The 22,994-nt window shown below is 36.4% G+C and overlaps 3 protein-coding genes and 1 long non-coding RNA gene across 5 annotated transcripts; 3 read left to right on the plus strand and 1 right to left on the minus strand.

Moving 5' to 3' along the window:
• Positions 1 to 3,848, plus strand: LOC109580207 (uncharacterized). Its single transcript, XR_002184120.1, has 4 exons — positions 1 to 134; positions 3,344 to 3,422; positions 3,531 to 3,607; positions 3,675 to 3,848. It is a non-coding gene; the product is annotated as an uncharacterized LOC109580207 (long non-coding RNA).
• Positions 3,849 to 5,944: 2,096 nt separating this feature from the next.
• On the plus strand, positions 5,945 to 12,398 carry LOC109580208 (uncharacterized). Of its 2 annotated transcripts, none has more exons than XM_019993139.1 (13): positions 5,945 to 6,101; positions 7,291 to 7,363; positions 7,412 to 7,475; positions 7,567 to 7,748; positions 8,245 to 8,379; positions 8,587 to 8,788; positions 8,846 to 8,903; positions 8,974 to 9,111; positions 9,180 to 9,295; positions 9,348 to 9,428; positions 9,475 to 9,569; positions 10,942 to 12,027; positions 12,073 to 12,398. In XM_019993139.1, the coding sequence occupies exons 12-13, from the start codon at positions 11,076 to 11,078 to the stop codon at positions 12,255 to 12,257; spliced, it is 1,137 nt and encodes a 378-aa protein (XP_019848698.1). In that variant the 5' UTR covers positions 5,945 to 6,101; positions 7,291 to 7,363; positions 7,412 to 7,475; positions 7,567 to 7,748; positions 8,245 to 8,379; positions 8,587 to 8,788; positions 8,846 to 8,903; positions 8,974 to 9,111; positions 9,180 to 9,295; positions 9,348 to 9,428; positions 9,475 to 9,569; positions 10,942 to 11,075; the 3' UTR covers positions 12,258 to 12,398. The 2 variants fall into 2 exon arrangements, with proteins under 2 accessions (XP_019848698.1, XP_019848697.1); XM_019993138.1 differs by having other exon boundaries at positions 9,348 to 9,424.
• LOC100633120 (uncharacterized) lies at positions 12,292 to 16,948 on the minus strand. The gene is made up of 14 exons (XM_019993136.1): positions 16,780 to 16,948; positions 15,199 to 15,322; positions 13,653 to 13,800; positions 13,496 to 13,609; positions 13,400 to 13,451; positions 13,277 to 13,351; positions 13,161 to 13,234; positions 13,018 to 13,115; positions 12,884 to 12,975; positions 12,798 to 12,839; positions 12,689 to 12,757; positions 12,571 to 12,651; positions 12,440 to 12,522; positions 12,292 to 12,388 (listed from the first exon to the last, which is right to left on the minus strand). Exons 1-14 carry the CDS (start codon positions 16,855 to 16,857, stop codon positions 12,331 to 12,333), a joined length of 1,188 nt encoding a protein of 395 aa, XP_019848695.1. The 5' UTR covers positions 16,858 to 16,948; the 3' UTR covers positions 12,292 to 12,330.
• On the plus strand, positions 16,943 to 22,870 carry LOC100633246 (titin-like). The gene is made up of 14 exons (XM_019993135.1): positions 16,943 to 17,007; positions 17,058 to 17,124; positions 17,181 to 17,233; positions 17,291 to 17,374; positions 17,417 to 17,506; positions 17,554 to 17,703; positions 17,832 to 18,416; positions 18,467 to 18,615; positions 18,663 to 19,123; positions 19,177 to 19,224; positions 19,274 to 19,306; positions 19,356 to 19,539; positions 19,589 to 21,615; positions 21,718 to 22,870. The coding sequence occupies exons 1-14, from the start codon at positions 16,975 to 16,977 to the stop codon at positions 22,800 to 22,802; spliced, it is 5,049 nt and encodes a 1,682-aa protein (XP_019848694.1). The 5' UTR covers positions 16,943 to 16,974; the 3' UTR covers positions 22,803 to 22,870.
• Positions 22,871 to 22,994: the final 124 nt, after the last annotated feature.

The following is a 22,994-nucleotide window of genomic DNA, read 5'->3' on the forward strand; positions in this document are numbered from 1 at the left end:
TAGTCTCATCACGTTTAGTCACGTTGGTACTTTGTTCAGTGTTCTCCGAGGTGGTCTCTGTCTCTGTCTTTCTCTCAGTCTCAGACTGCAGCTGTATTAAGAGATGTTACCAGAGAAAAGGAAGATCCATCACCGTAAGATAATAATTATTGTAAAGTGGGAAATTTTTGACATTTTAATAACAAAATCTACCATTTTGAACTATTCTCATTGGCATAATACATGTAGAGTAAAAGTTGGTTTACAATATTACGCTAGTCCTAACGTTGCATTTATGCTGGAATGGAATCTGGTTCTATTTTAAAGGAAAGCGTGCATCAAAAGGTCAAACCGCCCACACTTTTGATTAAAAATTGACTATGTTGGCCTAAGGTCATACTGTAAACCCGTCTCGAATTGAGGCTATCCCGTCCCTCTATGTTAATGAATGCAAAATCTGTGTGCACCGGTCACAATAACTCTCATTAGACAGTCCTCTTTCTCATATTGTAACTTCTTAAAGGCCTTCCTACACGAGGCAACTTGTTAGTAATAACATTTATGGTTACTTCGATCTTGTAAGCAACATGTTGCCAAGAATAGAAAGATGTTCTATTTTTGGCAATATGTTGCTTGGTTGCTATCAACAAATCGCCTCGTGTATGAAGGCCTTAATTATAGTAGGTACAGGATTCAAACAAAGGCATGTCTATTCAGCACAGAATTCTCTAACTACCAGCACCACATAACAGCTTGATTTTTATAAAGCGCAGCTAAACAACTCTGGCTAATAATTTAGGTTTATTAGCTTTTCACGTATTATTATGGAGTTAGTTTCTTTACATGTCTATTAATTTTTCATCCATTATGCATCGATTTTCTGTATACTAGTTAGTATCCAGAGGGTCAGAACAGCCCCAACAACTAGGTCCATGAAAGTACTGTTTTTATTCAAACTTCAAGGAGAATTTTGTTGATGTCAAGAAGTATAAATAGAATAACGTATAACGCTTTAATTTGGTGGAGTTTTACTTTGGCGATTGGCGGTTTGCAAGCAGAATCGCCAATATTAAAACTGCTAATCATTAATTAATGTGCATGCTCAGTAATGCACGAGTACACAAAAATCGCCAATTACAATTTTACAGCAAAATTGCCAAAATAAAGTGCTATACGGTAAACAAAATATAACTCATTGATAAATAAAATAAAGCAAAGAAGAGTGAGTTATGACTTCATCATATTTAATTCGATCATAGTGCAGAAACGGATCAGAATATCCCTGATTTACTTTATATAGTGATAGTCACAACATAAAATTAGGCATTAATCAAAAATTTAGCAATTTGCTAAAATTTTACCCTTCAAAATTTAACCAGATGTATGGCAGTTAAAGCTCTTTAGCTTTCAAAGAAAGGCTAGAACTGAAAATGTGGATTGTGGCGTTAAATTTTGTCAAGTAGCCTAAATAGGCAACCTTAAAGTTCACATATTTGAGCTAAAACTAAGCATATCTAGCTTTTGCAGTAGCATTAAGAGCCTTACATACCGTAAAGCGGGATTTATTGACAAGTAAAAAATTTGACAAAACAGAAAATTTCCCCAGTTAGTGAGTTTTAATTTGACAAATAGTGCCCTTTGTATACACAAGGCACAAAGTACAGAATTTTTTACGGTTATAAAATTTGACGTACGTTTTATTTTAAATCGTCAACTCGTCAAAATAAAACCTTGGTCAATAAGTCCCGCTATACGGTAATCACTGGAGTCCCACAAGTAGGCACAGTTTTTGTCATCATGATGCTTTGATGACTCATTTTCGCTCTTTCTTTAGAATGAATAATTTATTCCAAAAAGGGTCTATAATATGTTATAACATGACGATTTGTGGGTCGTCAAGAGATTGTGCTATACCAAGAGAGAAAATTTGTTAAGTTTTTGGTTGAGCATTCCTTACACATGAGGACACTGGCTGAACTAAAGTTACCGTATAGCGGGTAATTTTGGAGGGAATTAAATTTGGTGTTTTGATAGCCATTTGCCAAAATAAAAACCGACCATTTTGAGCTATTATACGCATGCTCAATGGCACGTGGCCACAAATTTGCCAAAATTAATATCCGCCAATTACCAAAATTTAGCATTTTGCGAAAATTTTTCCCCTCTAAATTTACCCGCTATACAGTATGAATAGAAAATGAGTGATGAGTGATGTCCTTTGATCTTTGACCTGATTTATGAGTTGTGAAAAAATCTAGTTTTGATCAAAATCAGCTCAAAGATTCTACACAGCACAAGTAAATTTATACTCATCATATAATTATAATAAAAGTGATAAGTTCTTTCCTAATGATTTTTAATCAAATTTGGCAAAAGATCCGGCACTTTATATGGTTTTTGGCCTGATTTTTGAGCAACTTTTAAAAATTGTAAAAAAATTCATTTTGATTGGAATCAGCTCAAAATTGTTGTGATGGGTTAAAACTATTTAAAATTAGTCATTATTATTCTATTGGGTATTTGTTACTAATTATGGGTTGTGTATATGGTCCTCTAAGAAGTCTGGTTAGTGTAGGAGCTAGTTTTTATAGTAAGGCTGCAAAAGTTGTGGCAGCCATATTGTTTTTGGGTGAATCCTACTTAGTAATGCTACCGCTTTACTAATAATACTACCATGTTACTAATATTATAGGATGTTTTGCCCTGGTGTCAATTTTTAAGTGGGGTTAATAAAAGGGTGTCTTCCTCTCGTTAAGGAGGGGGAGGGCTAATAGGTTGTCTCAATCTATCTCGTTGCTTGAGACATGTGGTGAAGTACTTTTAAAAGTACTGCAATATATTTGGAGTACTTTATATATTTTAAAGTCCAATCAGTATAGCTGTAATGAGTACAAGTACTTCAGTAGAATACTTAACTTAGTGCTTAGCTTTCATGAAGTACTTTTAAGCAAATGTACATAGAAATGCTATTACTAGCTGTTACATTATATAATGGTAAAAACTGTTGTTAGTTTTCTTCCCTCTGCCATACTCTACCTTATAGACTATGGGTTATTATGTAAAGTGCATTGATGTATAACACTAATTTATTACCAGACTTCGCAAGTCTATTACAATTAATGTACACCTTAGCTTGTTAACTTGACCTTAGGTCTGGTAAAAGTACTTCAAAGTCCTTCAAAAGTACTTGAAAGTACTTTGATATTTTTTCTGTACCCTGAAATACAAGTACCAACCAAATTTAATAAAAGTATGTAAGGCACTTGGCAGTGATGTTCTTAATAAGCATACTTACATGTATGTACAAGTACCCAAGTACTCACCCCATGTCTGCTCATTATGGTTAATTTGTTCTCTGTTGTAGGCTGAGAGGCTGAGATTGTGTTCTAGTGGTACAGTCACTCAACTTGAATCAAGTTATTATTGAAGAGGCAGTAGAAACAGTTAGTTATAAAAGTACTGTCTAAACATTAGTTATAAACGTACTGCATATTAAATGTATAAATACATGTATGTATTTGTAATATCATTAGTTTATGTGTGTGTATTAGGTACAGGATAATGGTAGTCTGATAGCACAGGAGCTATCTAATCGTGCTGGTGTATCCATAATGTTGGCAACTGAACGGTATGGCCTGGTTGTATAGTTTAGTATAGTTGGTGTATTTATTGTGATATTTTTTTCCTTCATTAAGGTTACTGGTGACTGAAAAGGCTGGAGGAGTGTGCAGGGATGAATCAGTTACAGTTTTATCGAAACCATTTTCTAACTGAGTTACACTAAATTTAGATGCATTTTTAAAGACAAAAATAATGTGGTATTATATTGTGTAGGCAATAATTATTGTGGAATTAATCATTAACGTCAATAATGTCAATTTTAAAGTGCAAATCCCTTACGCACTAAAATCTGGGATGAATTTTTATTTGCCTCAGTAGTGAAAGGAGTAGCTGATCTTATAAAAGAAGATTAAAAATTCAAAAAGAATGGTATAGTCAAATGAGCAGCCATACCATAGCTGCATGTGCCGTTTAATTTTCTTAAAGCCAAATTATTCTTTTATTTATTTCTTTTTTATTACCTATTCCCGAAAAATCAATGCACTATTGTTATGCATTACTGAATTTTAAAACTTGCATCAATAATTATGTCGTCTTCATATCAGCTGCCTCTATCATTCAAACATTGGCATACCATACAATCGAAAGTCAATGTAACAAGTACAATAATTATTCAAGGAGTAAAATTTTGTTCTAGTCTTACACTGTGTACTCATTTCCATTGACTACTGGTCATTGTAACACTTGCAGGTGTAAATCAGCCTTAAAATACAAAAGATCCTGTACCCACTTGAAAGCCTATACATGCATATCATTTTGAAGTGTAATTGAATTGATGACTGACCAGTCATATATAACATATGGCAGGACTGGCACACAATAATAAACAAAAGCAAGATAAATTTTATCTATATGTAAAACAGTTAAGTCTGGCAATCAATTTGCAATTGCCAGTCATTAAATCTTAGTTTATTAAATGTTTTTCATTCTTTACGATCAATTTCATTGCTGCTGCACTGGAAGGAGAGGTGGGCGTCAAAATTGATTCTTTCCCTTTGTACTCCAAATCGAATGTAAGCTCGTGTGTTGGCCTCAGGTAAATAAGATTCGCTTTGATCATAGCATCCACGACCTCTTCTGTCATTTCATCACAAAGGTCATCATAAACAACATATCCATTTTCATTCATTCTATTCATGACAGTAAAGAACTGTTCCCCGGTCCATTTTGTTTGCGACTTCAATAAACCATATGATGTCAAACGGTTCATCTGCTGTTGAACAAACGAAAAATGCTCAGGTAACACACTCCCATTGTTAATAACGTAATCCTCACAATACCGGTCCATCAACATGAAGTTCCCTCCACAAACGGCAAAAACATCTTCGAACTTAGGAGCCTTGAATGATGGACGAACCTTTCTATATTCAGGTAGAGCATGCTCTTCCCAATATTTTTTAGCTTCTTTTTTGGACAAGTGTCCAATGACGTGCGTTTTAAATTTATCTGCTCCAATGAACTTTGCCAACCACAAACGATAAAAGCTGTCACTACTGGCCAGTACCACAGGAAAATGTTTAGTACACTTGATCAAAAACTCTAGAAATAGTTGCAATGCATCCGTTCCTTCCTTGGTAAGTGTTAACTTGGAAATTTTGTCAGCATGGTCAATAAAAAGAATGGGAAATTTTTCACTGGTCGAAAGGCTGAATTTTGGCAAATTTTTCACAACAAAACTAAAAAACTTTGATAATACCGTCATATCACGTTTGTAAAGTTTGGCTGGCACTAACGTGGCATCGATATCAATCATTCTATCGTACCATGGGGCAAGAGATTCCTCCATTGCATTGAGAAAAGATGGAGCAGCACTAAAGGGAATTCCCCGCATGTCAAGAGCAACAACAGGGCTTTTCCTATCTTCCCATCGTTCAATCTTCAAAACCTTTTTTAAAAGAGCCGTCTTGCCACTATTAGGGGGCCCCGTGAACACATGCATCAGAGGCTTTTGGTCCTTACCCAAAATCTTCGAATACTCCTCTACTTCCTTCTTTCTGTTAAAGAAAAACGTTGAGCGATATCTCGAATTACAAATGCGAGCAAAGTTGGCAGTGGTCACCGTGGGATTTGCGATGGTAAGGTTCGTCGCCATGAGTTTCACGAAAAACTTCCCTCCATTAAATAAGATGATAGCCTAAAACAAAAAATTAATGATAAGTTAACCCAAACAACACCCAGCACATACCATTTTACTGATTTTAGAGCCAAAATCTCAACGGTGACTAGTCTAGCCATAGCATAGACTAGAGCAATTAAATTATGCTGCTGCTGCTGCATGCACGTGGTTTTAATTAATTGATAGCAACCGTAAATGATTAAATTCGTTGCTAAGGCCTCCATTTTGTTTTGGTGGGACTATCAATAGCTCTGACAGAATTTGTTATTTGGGGCCCTCTGGAGGAATGCCCTCTTGGGTAATGGTGACAGGTATCGTCTTCATGTGGCCCGATTCAGTTCAACCACTGGTGCTGTTATGACATTTACATAGTAATGTGATTGAAGTAAGTTAGAAAAGCATACACTGAGAATTATTCAATCATACCCAAGTGGGGTACATTTGCCCATGTGTTTTATGATGTGTGATTGTGTGGATTATTAACTAATAACTATCCACCAGATCCTCAATCGTTAACTAGATTGATTATATTCATTGGGATGCCGTTAAAAACAAAATAATTTTTGGCCGCCATCTTGGAAGTATAGTTTCCTAATCACTGAAGTGGTACAGAAATGGAGATTAAGGCTGGAATCTTTTCTATCTGGATGCAGCTCCTTTGCTTAGTCTCGCGTGGTCAGACTCTCCATTCAGAGTCTGGCCGCATAAGACTACCTTTGCTCTGCTGGAAAAATGGTAAAATAACACCTTTTCTCCATTGAAGTGGATTTTTTAAGGATCATTTTTACGAATGACCCGTATCTGGAAGTTCACAGAATTAGTTTTGCGAATTTCCACTATTCTGCCATCTTGTACCGTGTTAAAGGGATTTTTAAAGAATTTAATTTTGTGGTATACCCCCATCATGGTAGCCAGAATAATTTTTCATTTACGGTATCCAAATGAATATCATTAAAAAGTCTATGAATATCATGCATCTCATTCACACGGATTTAGTGGAGTTGAATTAGCTTACTAAATGTATAGATCTAGCTTTTGCACAGATGTTATGAACTGGTAAGGTAGAGTTTTCTATTTGCCATGTTGAGTGGCATGAATGTACATGCAACGAATGGAGGAATAGAAACAAACTGGTATTTTTCATCAAAGAGATATCATACTTCGCTGCAGAATATCATAGAGTTTTTTACTCAAAACCTTCATCTCCTATTTTGTATTATCCTAGAATTGGCTTTATGTTGACCTTACGTTGTTACCCAACACGACGGACAATTTAGCTCAACTTTATTTGTACCCTTCCATTAATTACATCTGTACAAGACCTCTATGTACAGGCAATACGTTCACATGTGCAAAGTGTTCTATATTATTTAGATTTTTCTCCATTGAATCATGTACATGTACTTCATACTGCTTAAATGGCCAGCACAAGTCCCCAATTGACATGTACATGTCTATGTTACTCCTTGATTATTTGCTTTCATGCATACTGTATATACTACAATTAATTGGTGGTAGTATTATAGTAGTATAGTAGTGGTGGATTATTAGTGGGTATGGTTTAATTAATACAGTGATACAAGAGCAGATACTATGATGGTGCAGGTGTCAGTGAATGGGTGGCGAAGAAAAAATTAACAAAGACAGGTTGGTATGGTTTGTATATTATCAGCTTTTGTTTATTAATTAGTATAGGTGGGGCTTATATTCTGCCAGCTACATTGAGAATGATGCAAGCACAGATAACTGACAAAACTAGGTATAAGGTTTTTTATATTTTTTTTGTCTTTTCCTCTGTCTCCTTTCCTCCCTCTCTCCCATCTTTTCCTCCCCCCTCTTTCTCTCTCTAGTATTTCGTATCAAAAAATGGCTTTGGAGGCTCTTTAAAAGAGTATTAATGATCTATCAACAAGGCACATACGATCACATGATCACAAACACACCCAGCTCCTAAGGTCAACTTTTTTAATGTTGTCAAACGTCGATTTGTTAAGGAACTAGTGGAACTAAACATGCATGTAGTTTGTGGGTGGTAAGTTATTTATACTTAAATTATCCAATTGTGATATTTTTGTTGTATTGTTAGAGGGTTATTAGCCCATTCATTATTAGTAACGCAGTAGCGTTACTAAGTAAGATTCACCCTACTTCAAAATGGCTGACACAACTTTTGCAGCCTTTTTATTCACAGGCAGCTTCACCAACTTTTATGCATGTTTATGCTGCACTAGCTAGTAGCAATAATCAATACAAAATTCCCAGACTAATTATTGTTACTTTTAAAGAAGCATTTAAAAGAAAATATTCTAAGAAGATTTATTCATCTTCACTGAGCACATTAATTTTAGTGAACCAGCAGGTAAAATTCAATTATACTACATGTGTATAAGTCAAGTTTTTTCCAAAAATGGCTCTGAAATTACCATTTTTATGCATTTTTGATGACGTTACTTGTTACACTGTCTAGAAAGTTTGAGCTGAGTCTGATATGCACGTTCATGTTATATTTTGTTATTTTTACACTGTAGGTGGTTTAGAATTACTGACTGTATTACTTGAAGATCCTACGAGTGATTCAGTTGGAGTTGCAATTGGTTTTATTAAAGATTGTAGATCCATAACTAATAGATTTATCAAGTATCAACGACAGGAATAAAATAATGGTAACAAAAATAATTATGTTTATAGATGGTTTATTTTGCAGCCTCAAATTTTGTTGTTTAAATTTTTTGCTGTGACTATAATAATCATTGTAAAGACAAAGTGTGATATATACTATTTTATTAATTACAGTCCTCTTTCAATTTGCTATATTTTGACATGTTACTATATGCATATGTAGCTGACCTTTACTTTGTTTATATTTATAGATGTGTTTTATCAATTATAAAGCAATAAAAGAAGAGATATTAGGGTGGGGCCTTCTGCTGAAGAGGAAGGGGAGAGTAACAATTAAGATAAGAGTGAGGAGGGAGATGGTGGAGAAATGAAGATTATACAGTGTAGATGATTCACAAACTTCACAAGTTAGAACTGAGGAAGATAATCTATCTTAAGTACTATAGTGTCAAGGTACATGTACATTTAGTTGTGTTATTACTATACTATCATATACTTAAATTTTCTCAGTTTGGAACTTAAAGATTGTGCACACAAGCTGCTTAGGATAGAGAAACCAGGACAAGAGGTTTGCATGTCCTTCATTTGACTACCCTTTTGTAACAACACTCCTTTAACCACATCTCTTTCTCCTATAGCCTGTTGTTGTTAATAGGATTATTGAGTGTTGCAGTCAGGAGAAGTCATATTAAAGGTTTTACAGACTTGTAAGTGAAAGATTTTGCCATCTAGAGGAGAAGTGGGTGGAGAAATTTGTTACTACTTTTCAGAAACAAGTAAGAGGGAACATTAATTATTTATTTATTTATTTATTTTATTTTATTTATTGTGCTGCTACACATAGAACACAGATTAATAAGTTAATACAAAGTGTTTCCAAATTTTTGCTCAATTGTTATACACAACCACATTGTCATGGACACGCTTGTCATTTAAATGAAAAAGAAACAACATCTCAGAGTAAGCCCTGATTATCATGTCACTATTGACCATTACATATTTTCTCTATTAGTCATATTTTCATCAAAGTTTTGTTTTCACATTTGACAGAAGATTTGGGCACTCAGTAATTGAACAAGGCTTTGAGAGGTCAGTACGTTATCAATATCTTATGATGTCATGTGACTTGGATTTTTTAGCACTCTCTCAGTTAAAAGAATCCTTTTAAAAGATAATGGAGGAAAATATACATTTTTTATTAATTTTTCACAAGTATTGGACTTGGAAGACTCACGTGAGTAATAAGATAATTAATGTTGATGATGTCATAGTTAGCTAACTGTTTAATGATGCCATAATGGCACTGTTATATCCAGAGGGATTAGGAGCTGGAGACTTTTTGTCTCCCATATTTGGTCTTGCAGGGTTCTATCTAGAAATTTTTGTTTGGGGAGGAAGCCCAGAGCAGTTGACGGGGGGGGAAGGTTGTGTACATACATGTGTATGTACATGTAGAGTACATGCATGCAGTTACAGAAGTACACAGGGGGGAAGCTTGAAGTTTTGGGGTGGAAGATGAAGAGTTTGGGGGAGAAGCTTCCCCCCCACTGGATAGAACCCTGTCTTGATCTCCTTCAGTCTCTTAGTATTATCTCTCCCATAGCTTGTGTCTGGTTTCCATGTACATGTACTTGTGGCCGTTGTATGGATTCCGGGGATATCATATAACTGTTGCAGAGTTAGACCTGGGCTTTAAAGTGTAACTGCAGTGATTTTGGGAGTATTTATTTTATAGTCTTAATAATGACCATAAAAATTATGTGTTCCAACTCCATTGTTTATGTAAAAAAAGTTTTTTCTAAATATAAACCTTTAAAATGCATTTTGCTTCCTGCCATATTATTACTTCCTGTCTGTGGGTGTGGCTAAATGTGACGTTATAAGATGTATTGATGTACATGTACATGTAAGTCTATTCTTATTCTCATGCCTTGTAATGTACATGTAATAGCACAAAATATTAAAATAGGATCATTAGCTTTCATTATTCTAAGCCTGCAACTGTAAGAAAAAGTGACAATACCAAAGTCATAATAGTAAGATATGCAGACTTGACTATTTCAAATACTTTCACTATGGCGATAATATAGAGAAGCTAATTCAAGCTGTTGTGATGTGATAGTAGTATACATTGTAAATTTTGAGCTCTAATGATAGTGAATCTGGCCAGCCAGACTAGGCATGCTCGCTAACAAATGTGATTATCATGGCAATGGTAAAAGCTAGAGTGATATTTGGTAGAGCTTATGCAAGTGTTCAGTGAAGCAGACCATGTTGTAAATGAAAATGGTTATGCTCATAGCCTTATTAGCAGCACATTAAACCATGTACAATGCATACATACATGTACAAGATGCTACATTTATTGTATTGTTAAATTATATCATTTTTAATTCAAAATTTATGAATTAAACATTAGCACATAAAAGCTAAAATTTCCGGACATACTGTATATGGAAATGAGCCCGAGTTTTTTAAAGTCTCCCATTTTTAGTTACATGTAGATTAGTCTCTTAAATTTAAAAAATTATTTTTATATAGATCTATTGTAGTTATATTGACATCACAATTAATGAAATTTTGTTGTTTTTTTTTTTTAATTTTAGTGATGACTTGAGGAAGCATATTTTGAGAAATATGGAATGGTAGACTATTAATCTATTTTGTTTGGTTTAGTTTTTTTTATTTTGCATTTGTTTGAGGTTTATTTCTTTATGAGCAAAGCCCTTAGTTATGATTTATGTATTATTATGCTGTACATATGGATAATCATAGACATTTCCTATGGGATAAGTGTGAAATGTTCACACCCCCTCATTTGCAGCCGAGCCACGCCCTGACTAAGGAAATTCACAGACAGGCTGCAAACAAGGGTGGAGTACAGAATCTTTCTTCTCTTCAAACTAAACCTCCCCTTTTAGCTCAAATGGCATCGAAGATTGTTGAAGCTGTTCGAAATAGTCCCATAATTGGACGTAAAGGTGGCTACTCTCCGATAGTTACGCACAACAGCGACCCTTTTGTGCAAGGAATTCCATTTCATGCATACCACCTTGCTACCGTGGATGTTCCGGACCGAGTAGGGACAGACAAGGTTCAAACTACAATTAGTATGGCACTAGACGAAGTGCAAAAGGCCAAGAAACAACCACCAAAGGTAACACTCATTATAAAAGCGGTTTCGATCACTGTACGAGAAAGTTCCAAGGCCGAGACGGTTTATCCCATCTATCTCATATCTTATTGTGGTAATGCAAAAGATACTGATGTTATCTTCTTCTTCATCTTTAAGAATAAGGAGGATCAAAAAATTCGAGCAGAAGTTTTTAAGTGCTCCTCAGATGAAAAAGTCCTTGCAATAACACGTACAGTTTCAAAAGCATTCAATATTGCATACAAAGCATGGCAAACAAAGAAACGACAAGAACAGCGGACCAACTCCCCTAAAAGTTCACCATTGCTTCAACAAAAGACAGCCAAGGATACAGTGGATTTAGGTAAATCCATTGCTCAGAAAAATGTTGCAGCAGGGGGATCAAGCTACTTCACTCCACCCATCCCTCGCAAGTCTCCAGACAAGGAACAACGCCAGCGAACTGGATCTCTTGATGATGATGAGGACACAACAAAATTAGCCTCTACTCTAAAAAATGCAGCATTGGACAGGGTGAAAGTTAAGAATGAAGCATCAGGTAAGGCAATCAGTCAATTTATACCAATTATACATGTACAACTAGGTAGTACACATGATGTCACTGTTACTGATGACTTTGATGATGGGTTTGGAGACCTGATTTCTGAGCGCCATGGACGCCCAGTGGCTATTAGTCCACATGATAACCCAGAGAGTTTCAAGTTTGAAGAGGTCAGGAGGCACACAATTACAGAAGAAAGTCCTGACGAACCACTTATCCAGTTTTAGTTTAGAGAACTTGATACTAATGCTGCTTAAACACTTTTCATATAACTTTAATATTGCTATAATAAATTTTAGTTTAAAATGCACATTTAAATGGAGGTTTCTTTGATATGGTCTTTTTTCCTTCTATTGATCTGCAATAAATTATTATGATAATGCTAAAGAATATTAATTGGATAAAGTACCCTGTGAGTGCCTTTAAGGTGGTTGATATTTCTGTTGTTTCACTGTTATTTGGCCCATATACTGCCATAAAGACTTCTTGGGCCTTTGAAATGAGTCATGAAGTATTAAACCTTCAATTAACTATACTTACCAATTTTAATTGTTCCGAACCCTTTTCAATATGGCCAACCTGAAGATACACAGAAGCTAATGTCTTTCTTGTACGTGATACCTGACAAATTTTTAGCAGTTTAAGTACATAATTATACCTTCACACTGCCTTCCCCATACAGAACTGATTGGTTAACAATTAACTCTTTCAAATGTTTTATTGCTTCCTGTATTAAAATTAAGGAAAATCTTTAAAATGAAGAATACCTCAAATCGTGACTGCATTACCAATAATTTGACCAATTCTTCCTATACAAAATTTGAATTTTTTCATTCATATTTATGTTGTATACCTGTACTAAAATGGCTTTATGATGTGAAGAACTTTTTACTAGAACATAAATATTATATGCACCCCATAGTGTATCTTCTAATTTTACAGCAGCTAGAAAGAATAAAACAAAATAGATTTTAAAATTTTATTTACTGTCATCAACGTCATTAGTTTCTAATCCATACATTGTAAAATAAACTTTAGCCAATTTATTCATAACATCAGCTTTTTCCTCCGACACTTGACCAAAGCTATTTTAAACGTTATAGTTAGTGACATTGTATAAAGTGAAATACCATTCTGATGCTAATTTTTCAGCTTCTTGTAGTCTTGAAATTGATAAATCGTAATTCCCTTGTAGATATTTAACCTGTATATCTTTAGGTAATAAAAAAACAAGCAAAACACTTGCTTCTGCAAAATCCATTAAAAGAAGTGTTTCGTCATGAAAATCTTTAACTGGTAGTATCTTATATAAATCCAATGCCTATCACAATTCTGTCATTATGCTGACAAGATATATTAAAGCAATTACCTTTTCAAAATAACCTTCAGCCAAATCGAAGTTTTTTTGTTTAGTACATAATCTAAGACCAAATTAAAAAGAATTTTAAAAATTAAATCACATTACCTTCCTAAAGAAGTAGTTATCTTCATGTCTAAATCTGGATCGTCTTGACAACTTAATCGATAACGGGTGAAGTAATTTTCCGATTTTGACAAACACTTTTCAGCATCAGTTAACCTTTAGTGAAATTTATTTAAATGAATTATAAGTAAATGCATACCGTCCATTAAGAGTCAGGATTTGACCAAGAATACAAGTGGCTAATGACAAAGAGTGAAGACAATTTGAATCATCTCCTAAAGTAGATGATAATGATTCTAGAATTTCTTTCCCCTCTTGTATATGTTGCAAGGATTGTTCTGGCAATCCTAGGGGACATGAAAAGATTCTCACTACTTAAGATATAGAAGCATGTATTATTTTAATATTTATTTTTGATGAAAAAGTAAACAACCACAAAGGACTATATTTATACGTTCACAAATATAAATGCTCAACTTACATGGATTAAGGCTACGTTTACACAGCAACGCAAAACGCATCGTTTTTAAGGGTGCTGCACCACCGCCCACGCAAATTTTTTAATCTGTTGCTAAGGGAGCTGTTTCTCCCAAAGTACTTTACCAATCATAATGAAACCAGTACTAGTTACAAGACAGTAACTAAATAAGTTAGTAAGCTACCTTGGAGCCTTTAACTCATAATAGCTATGGCATCAAGAGCTAAAATACTAAAGATTTTTCAAAAGCGAAAAACTCCTCTTACTTTCGATTTGAATAACCAGATTTCTAGGTGAAGGCAGTTTTTAACCAAACAAATTGATTAGCATAGAGATATTTCTCCTTTTCTACTAGTAATGCCACTTAGTTTGATTTTTATATTGCTCAACACCACATTTTCCTATATTAGCCCTGTTTAATTCAAATATCTCTATGTTACTGTATGTGTAATCATGTAAAGAGGCTATATTGTAAATTTGGTCTGATTCTGATCACTACAGGCAAAGTTTTTCGAAAGTTTGCATTTTTCTGGCATAAAACACCAATTCAAAATCTAAACTTCATTTTACAGCTTTAGATATTTCCAGTCCCTTTCTTAAAGGTTTTTCATTAAAATAAAACCCATTTTTAGAGGAGCATAAAGAACCTAATAAGATTCTTATATGGGACACTTGTATGGCTTAAGCATTCCTGCATAAAATAATTGTTGCTATAGGCAGCACCCTTAAAGTATCCACTTTGAACACTAGTTTTGTTTCCATAGAGTTCTATCAAGATTCTATCACAATTTTCATTCGTTTCTGTGTAAACAAAAGCATAAAACAGGCACAAAACTATACGGATAGCATCGTTTTCATTGCTGTGTAAACATGGCCTCAGAATGTTAGCACCAAATTTAATTTTGTGGCTGTGTGCTAATTTGCAAAAACCACAAAAGTCTTGCTCCTTCAAAATTAAGAGTTGTCAGCCAGACTTTGGTTTCATTAATTAGAACAGTTGAGCACTAAATTGTTTTAGTTGGAATTTTATGCAAATACCGAAACATTAATAATACATAGTTTAGATGTAGCAAAAGTAACATAAGACCATGCATGCACAAGTGTACACATATGCCTAAAGCAAAGTTCGTAACTGCCACAAAAGCAACATACATGTAACTACAAATCAAACAAATTTGGCATTAAGTTTAAAGTATTATTAAGACTTTTATATTTACCCACAAGCTGCATACCACATGGTACCTGGTGTCATAGTCTAAAATCTTACGTAATAATTCCAGATAGCATTGCCCAGTTTTAATACAACAAAATGCATAAAACCAATGATTCCCACCATGTACAATACGAGCCAGAGCTTTAGCCTTGATCCAGTAGTCAACAGCTTTATCCCCCTACATATAAATTAATACATTTACTATGGTCATCAATATGACTTTTCCAGGAAAAGTCATTATGTAAATCAAAGTTACAGTTCAGTAAAAGTAACTTTTAGAACTGTTCTGACTATTTTTAATACAGTATAGCAGGTTTTTTCAAGGATAATAATTTTCACAAATGACCTATATCCAGAGGTTCACAAAATTAATTTTCCCAAATTTCCACTATTCTGCCATCTTCAACCATATTAAATTAATTTTTAAGGAAATTAATTTCACAAATTTAAAAAAATTCACAAAATTCACAAAATTTGTTATCCTCGAAAAAACACTAAAAGGTAGTAAAGCTTAATTGATTGTCATCACTTTAATAAGTGTCAGAAATAAAAATGCCTATAACATGCTATACTCAAAATTAAACATTATGAGAAATTTTTCCCTTTAAAATAATTCAACCTTAATCGGGGATAGCAAATTTTTAAAACATGCTATAATAAATGCATTCATCCTATTACTATGAAAAAAATATTAAATGTCAATACAAACTGTTAAAGTATGGCAAGTAGGGCACTAGCCGCTAGGTCTCGAGTCTAGCTATTCCTTAAAGCTATAAATGCAAACAACTTTACCATAACTAATTTCAGCGCCTTAATTATTATTTTTGTTATTGAAGTAAAAGTTTGATGCACACCATAATCTCTTAACTATAAAATCATGCCAAATTTAAAAGCCATTCTTCAAAATTCAAGTTTTCGAAAATCCGAATTATTGAAGATGGCAGGCAGCGGCATGGTGTATATCCATTAGATATAGGATTTATCATTTTGCGGACCTCAGTAAAACTCCAGTTTTTAAGCAGGCAATCAATATAAATATGACAAATGTGCATTACTGAGGCAGCAGGTACATGTACCTGGTAGCTCAGTGGGGAAGGCGTGTGGCTGGATTTACCTATGTGCACTGGTTCGAGTCCAGCAATGCCTTTTTTAATTTTTTTTACTACTTAGTACTTACTATACTTAGCTATGTCCCATACTTATCCTACTTGGCTATTGTTTTAGGGTTTAGGGATTAGGGTGGCAGTTTTTTTTAGAGCGACCCTACTCATTTTAGGAGTCCCCAAGGTTAGTTTAGAGTTTAGTTTTTTTTCTATTTTAGAGTGTTCCCTAGTCATTTTAGAAGTCCCCAGTTATGTTATGTAAGTGGTAGAAATAGCCACTGCCATAAAAACGGAGTTTTACGGAGATGCACGGAATGATAAATCCTGCGCCTAATGGCTTTAGGCATGGTGGGAGTCAGATTTAGGGTCTGCCTGACTCAGCCAGACTCATGTACTATATATTAAAACGTGGTGTTATTCAGACTAGACTATATACATAACCATAGATATCCATGCTAACTACTGAATTCTTATATATATATATATATATATATATATATATATGTACTAGACTAGACTGTGTCAGACTTACTTTTTTATTGCTTTGCTCCGAATGTGCCAAATCGACAGTGTCTTTAAGCTGGTCTACCGGCCTCACTTGTAAATCCATTTGGCTTGGACAAGGGCTTTGATGAGGGGCAGGTGTTAGTTTTATTCATGAATTGCAACCATTTTTGTGTTGTCTAGTTTCTTCTACAAGGGCGTGGCTCATTTCGAGTAAACAAGGATGGGAAGGAAGAAATCTACACTCAAGAGATTGGTAAGTAAATTGTATTCTGTGGCATACACTTTATCTTCATGTTTGTACAGTTTGGAAGTAGGGATAAGCCTCCTCCTACTAGTGAAGCAAAGGGTTCAGGTGTCGATCCTTTTCAAGGTGAGATCTGAGCCTGACCATGCATGAGCACAATCTGTTTATTTTCTCACATGCAGGCAGTACTTTGAATCCTAAACGTTTGCAAAGATGTGAAAGCTGGGATGTTCAGGTGCTAAAACAGCTTTTAAATATAAAATACTTTTTTGTAATAAAATTAATGTTCTAGTATTTGGGATATGTTCCAAGTTTAGAGGACTGGCATGCACCGAGCACAAGAACTGAATTTATGACTATGATTGACAATGCACAAGTAAGGGTATTTTTATGAATTTATTTTTATGCATAATAATAGTCTAATGGAAATTTATTGTGGGAGTCATCAGAAGTTAAATCTCTTCATGTTTCATCTCAGTGGTTAATAATTTCTGATAAAAGCAAAAAAGTAAAGACGATTTGTGCTACATGATTATAATAATGATCTAATTTCAGATTGCCTATGTTGAAGTTCCCATGGTTACAATTGGAAGTGTGTCATATGCTGAGGATGACAACCGACACTATTTGGGAATTAAAGCTGCTATAGTTAGTAAAGATGGAAGGAGCCAATACGTTTGCTACGTTATTGAATGTGACAATGAAGTAAGCATATCACATTACCTTTCATCATTCATGATTAAAAACTATTCAAATTAATTAATGCATCATGGATGTGAGCATGTAATCATACATTTTTGTACAATTTAATTTTATTTTTGCATCAAATGTAGGCCACTGCACGCAATATTTGCTTCTCTGTCAATGAGGTATTTGACCTTTTACTAGCACAAAAGCAAGCAATGGAGCGGCAAAATGAAGCACATGATCCAGCCATGAGGCCTGTTATGAAACATAGGCTTTCTACCTCACCATCTGTGGGATGGGGCTTCATATCTGCTGATGATTCGAGTAATATCACTGACGGATGGACAAGGGAAGTGCATAGGCGTGTTTCCTCTATTGATAATCCACAAGAAATGCTAGATAGACAGTTTTCAGGCATGCATCACAGTGTAGGGGATCCTATACAGTCTCCATCACAGCACATGTCACTTTCCTCAGAAAATAGCAGTTATGTACTTGTGAGCCCTACAAAACAAGTTAGCATTACAAAACCAGAGACGCATGATGGAAATGTTCAGAAGCAAGAATTGGAGAGCACCGATGGAGTAGTTGTGTCTGGTCGCATGGATCTGATTCTTAAAAAAGGAAAAAAGAGAGCAACAATAATTAATGATTCAGAGAGATTTCATGCTATTTCACTCCAACCTCAACAATTAAAGCCACAAACACCACGTCAATTGCTTGCACTAAGGGTAATATTCAATATTTGATGTTTTACTTTATTATACATGTATACATGTAGATTGAAGGGGATAGAGAAACAAGAATTGATGGTGGATCTCAAGGTTCTTATTTAATGCAAACTATCATTAGTGAAAAGGAGACAGTAATATTAGGAGATCATGGACATGCAGAGCTTGTTACTGGACCTAATTTCAATGGTTCCTTCAGGTAATATACTATTGTTATCATTGCTCCTTATGATCTTATAACTATAGTGAAGATTACAATGTTTCACTTCCACCTCAAACAAGAAATAACGTACCACCTCCTCCTGCTCCTGGTATTCCATCTCTAAGTCTTGCAAGCAGTAGTACTCCTCCACCACCACCACCACCACCTCCTCCTCCTTCTATGGCTCCTGGTAGCAATGCACCACCACCACCACCACCACCACCTCCTCCTCCTCCTCCTCCACCTTCTACAAGTGCACCTGCACCACCTCCTCCTCCGACTAGTGTACGACCACCACCACCACCACCACCTCCTCCTCCTCCTCCTCCTACAGTTCCACAAGCTCCTCCAAGCACTAGTGCAGCTCCATCACCACCACCTCTTTCTTCTCCGGGTCCTGTAGTTCCACCACCACCTCCTCCTCCTCCTCCTCCCGGTGGTAGTTTAGGCCCACCACCTCCACCTAGTGGTACAGCTCCTCCACCACCACCTCCACCTCTTTCAGGTAAATTCTAGAAAAAAATAATATACTTGTATGTCGTATATTTAATTCTTTAGGTAGCTTTTCTAGTCCTCCTCGACCGACAGTTTCAGTTGATGTGCAAGGTAAAGCAAAATTATATAATAAATTCCTTTTAAATCCTTGCTGTTACAGATCCTCCAGTTCAACAACGCTTACCGTGGAAAGGTCAGAATTAGTCATGCACTTGATTTACTTATTGATGTATTCTTTATAGTATTAATTGGACCAACAGATGATCCAAAAGATCCAGCTCATAAAACCTATCTCGCTCAAGTAAAAGAAGAAGTAGGAGATCTAGAGTACAAGAAGTTACGTAATGATTGGCTGGCATATCAAAAGTGCTCCATTGATGTCGTTATTTTTGCCAAACGAATAAAATTAGTCTTGAGAGGAAACAGGTACTGTATAGAACATTGTAATTTTAGTGTTATTAAACTTTTCTTATAGAGATTATCTCCGTAATGATGCAAAAGTGCTACTTGATGTAGAAGATCAGTCAATGTATTTGAGCATTCTTCAGGGTCACACCCCAGTAGTCCCACAAACACCAAAAGTGCCATCATCAACACAAGCACCACAAAAGCAAATTCAGTCACATCAAACGAAAACAAGAGAAGCTGAATCGTTTACACCACCTCCGGCTCGTGATAAAGAAAAAGGAAATGTTGTTCGTCCCAGTGACATTAAGAAATGGGGTCAGTTTGGTGATACACACATTGAAGATATTAATGAGCACAAATCCCGTCCTACACGAGGGAAACTTGGTGATCGGCTGACGATGTTTCAAAAAGGAGAACAATCTCCTAAAACTTCAAGAGACGAGACAAGAACAAGAGATCATCGCAGTAGAGATAGATGGAGTGATGATGATGACGACGACGATGATGACAGGCAAAAACCAAAGAAAAGTTCTCAAAAAGGAGATCGAAAAAAAGAAAGAAGCAAAAAGGATGAGTTGAAAAAGGAAAAGAAAAAGCTTGGAAAAGATAAAAGTGACCAAAAGAATAAGAAAAGTGAACAAAAGAAAGAGAAATCTGAGAAAGACAAAAGCAAGAAAGAGAAAGGAAAGAAAAAGAAGGATAACGAGAAAGAAAAGAAAGTGAAAAAAACAAAAAGTGAAAGTCAAGTAGAAGTACTGTCAGATATATTGGAATTCGGAAGCAAGGTTTTAAAGCCTCAAGATTCATTTAGTCAAACACTTGATGCACTTAATGAAGTACTAGACTATCATGAAAGTTCTATTATAAAGTCTAGCACCAGTAATGGTGCTCTTGAAGATATTATTAACCAGACCCGGCAACTTACAGTAACGGAGGTAGATGATCTCCCACATATTAAAGTACCTTTACAAGGAAAAGATGCTAAATCTCCACACGCAGCCTTGCCAACAGTTCCTACACAAGTTGGGCCTCAGGATATGACACAGCAATATGTGCCACAACAACATCCTTCACAAACAATACCAGCACCTTCTGTGTATCAAGTTCCTTCAGTTCCAGCACAGTTGCAACCACCTGTTACACTTGGACCATCTCTGATTCCTTCTCAAATGCCACTAATGCACTCTTCATATCATACTGTGCCACAAAGGCCAATAGCACAATTCCCTCCTCCAACACAGGTACAACCTATTTTTCAAGTGCAGCAACCAATACAAGCTCCTACAACACAATATCCTTTACTGCAAATTCCAGCACAACAGGTTCCTCCACCTCCAGCACCACAAGTTCCTCCTCCTCCAGCACCTGCTATTCTAGCAGCACAGGTTCTTGCACCCCAGGTTCCTCCGCCTCCAGTATCCCAAGTACCTCCAGCATCACAGGTACCTCTGCCTCTAGCATCACAGGTACCTCCAGCACCACAGGTTCCTCCACCTCCAGCACCACAGGTTCCTCCACCTCCAGCACCACAGGTTCATCCACCTCCAGCACCACAGGTCCCTCCACCTCCAGCACCCCAGGTACCTCCAGCTCCAACACCACAGGTACCTCCACCTCCAGCACCACAGGTACCTCCACCTCCAGCACCACAGGTACCTCCAACTCCAGCACCACAGGTACCTCCAACTCCAGCACCACAGGTACCTCCACCTCCAACACCCCAGGTACCTCCACCTTTAGTACCCCAGGTAACTCTGCCTCCAGCATTACAAGCTCCAGCACCCCAGGTTCCTCCACCTCCAGCATCACAGGTTCCTCCACCTCCAGCATCACAGGTACCTCCGCCTCCAGCACCACAGGTTCTTCCACCTCCAGCACCCCAGGTTCCTCCACCTCCAGCAACACACATTCCTCCACCTCCAGCAACACAAGGTCCAGTTCCTCCAACCCAGACTCCTACTACTCCTCCAACACAACCTCCACCACCACCACCTCCTCCTCCTCCTCCTCCAGGAGAAATGCCTCCTCCCTCACTACAGCAAACTTCACCACCGCCATCCCCTCCACCACCACCACCTCCCCCTCCTCTTCCAGGTGAGATACCTCCTCCTTCACTACAGCAAACTTCACCATCGCCATCACCTCCACCACCACCACCACCTCCTCCTCCTCCAGGTGAGATACCTCCTCCTCCAGGTGAGATACCTCCTCCTTCACTACAGCAAACTTCACCATCGCCATCACCTCCACTACCTCCTCCTCCAGGAGAAATACCTCCTCCTTCACTGCAGCAAACTTCACCACCACCACCACCACCACCACCACCACCACCACCACCTCCTCCTCCTCCTCTTTTGCATGATTCCAAACTACCTCCAGCAACAGATAGTTCTCCACAACCATCTCCAACACAAGATCCATCATTATCTGTTAATAGCACTCAATCAAACAAATCTCCTCCATCAAGTAAAACAGCATCATCAGTCCATGTGAAACGAAACAACTTGTTGGATGAGATAAAACAAGGGAGAGACTTAAAGAAAATAGGTGCACCCAGTGAAAACTCAAAAGGTGGAATAATAGCACAAGAAGACTCTGGAGAGTTTCGACGCATTTCAATAGGTGAAAGAAGCATGAGGAGAATGAATACACTAGAAACATTGACTGAAGCAGTGTATGAAAGAGGAAAGCAAATGAGAAGAGAGAGTCGTGATGAAGATATGATGCGGAAAGTTAGTACCTCAACATGGATCAATGATGATGATGACTCCAGTTCTTCAGATAAGGAAATACCAAAACGATTAGAACCAACTCACTCTGTTAAGACAGAGACTGAGAGTGACAGCAGTAAGATTCCACCCTGGAAGAAATCCTTACTTGAGCAAAGACAATTGGAAGAAGAGAGGAAGAAGCTGAGAGAAAAGGAAGAGAAGGAAGCAAAGGAGAAGGAGAAAGAACAAAAATCGAAAGTAATTGGTGATGATGGTTTACCAGTGCCAAGTTGGAAGGCAGCAATGCAAAACAAAAAGAAACAAAAGGAAGAAGAAGAAAGAAAGGCTGAACAACAAAAAAATTCTGCTTATGAAGCTAAGTTTGAAGGAATGCCATTATGGAAGAGGAAGTTAGTAGAGAAGAGGGCTAATGAAAAAGCAGTAGAAGATGCCAAAGCTGCTGAAAAGGAGAAGGAACTGCAAGATAGACTAAAAGTAATAGCTGCAATGCCACAATGGAAGAGAGAATTATTTTTAGAAAAAAATCCTCAGTACAGAGAAATGTTGTAAATAGATCTTGTTGTTTTTGCTACCTTGTTATTATAGTTTTGTAATGAAAACATTTTAAATTAATTAAACAGCATAGAAATAATTCGTATTTATTTCTCTAAGAAGTTTAGGCTGTTTAGGAACTCAAACATGACTGATTATAGGATGGACACTCCAGCACACACGCAAATATAAACACTCATTGATTTAAAT

Source organism: Amphimedon queenslandica, unplaced genomic scaffold, assembly GCF_000090795.2.
Source record: "Amphimedon queenslandica unplaced genomic scaffold, v1.1 AMPQUscaffold_13501, whole genome shotgun sequence".
Classification (NCBI taxonomy): Eukaryota; Metazoa; Porifera; class Demospongiae; order Haplosclerida; family Niphatidae; genus Amphimedon; species Amphimedon queenslandica.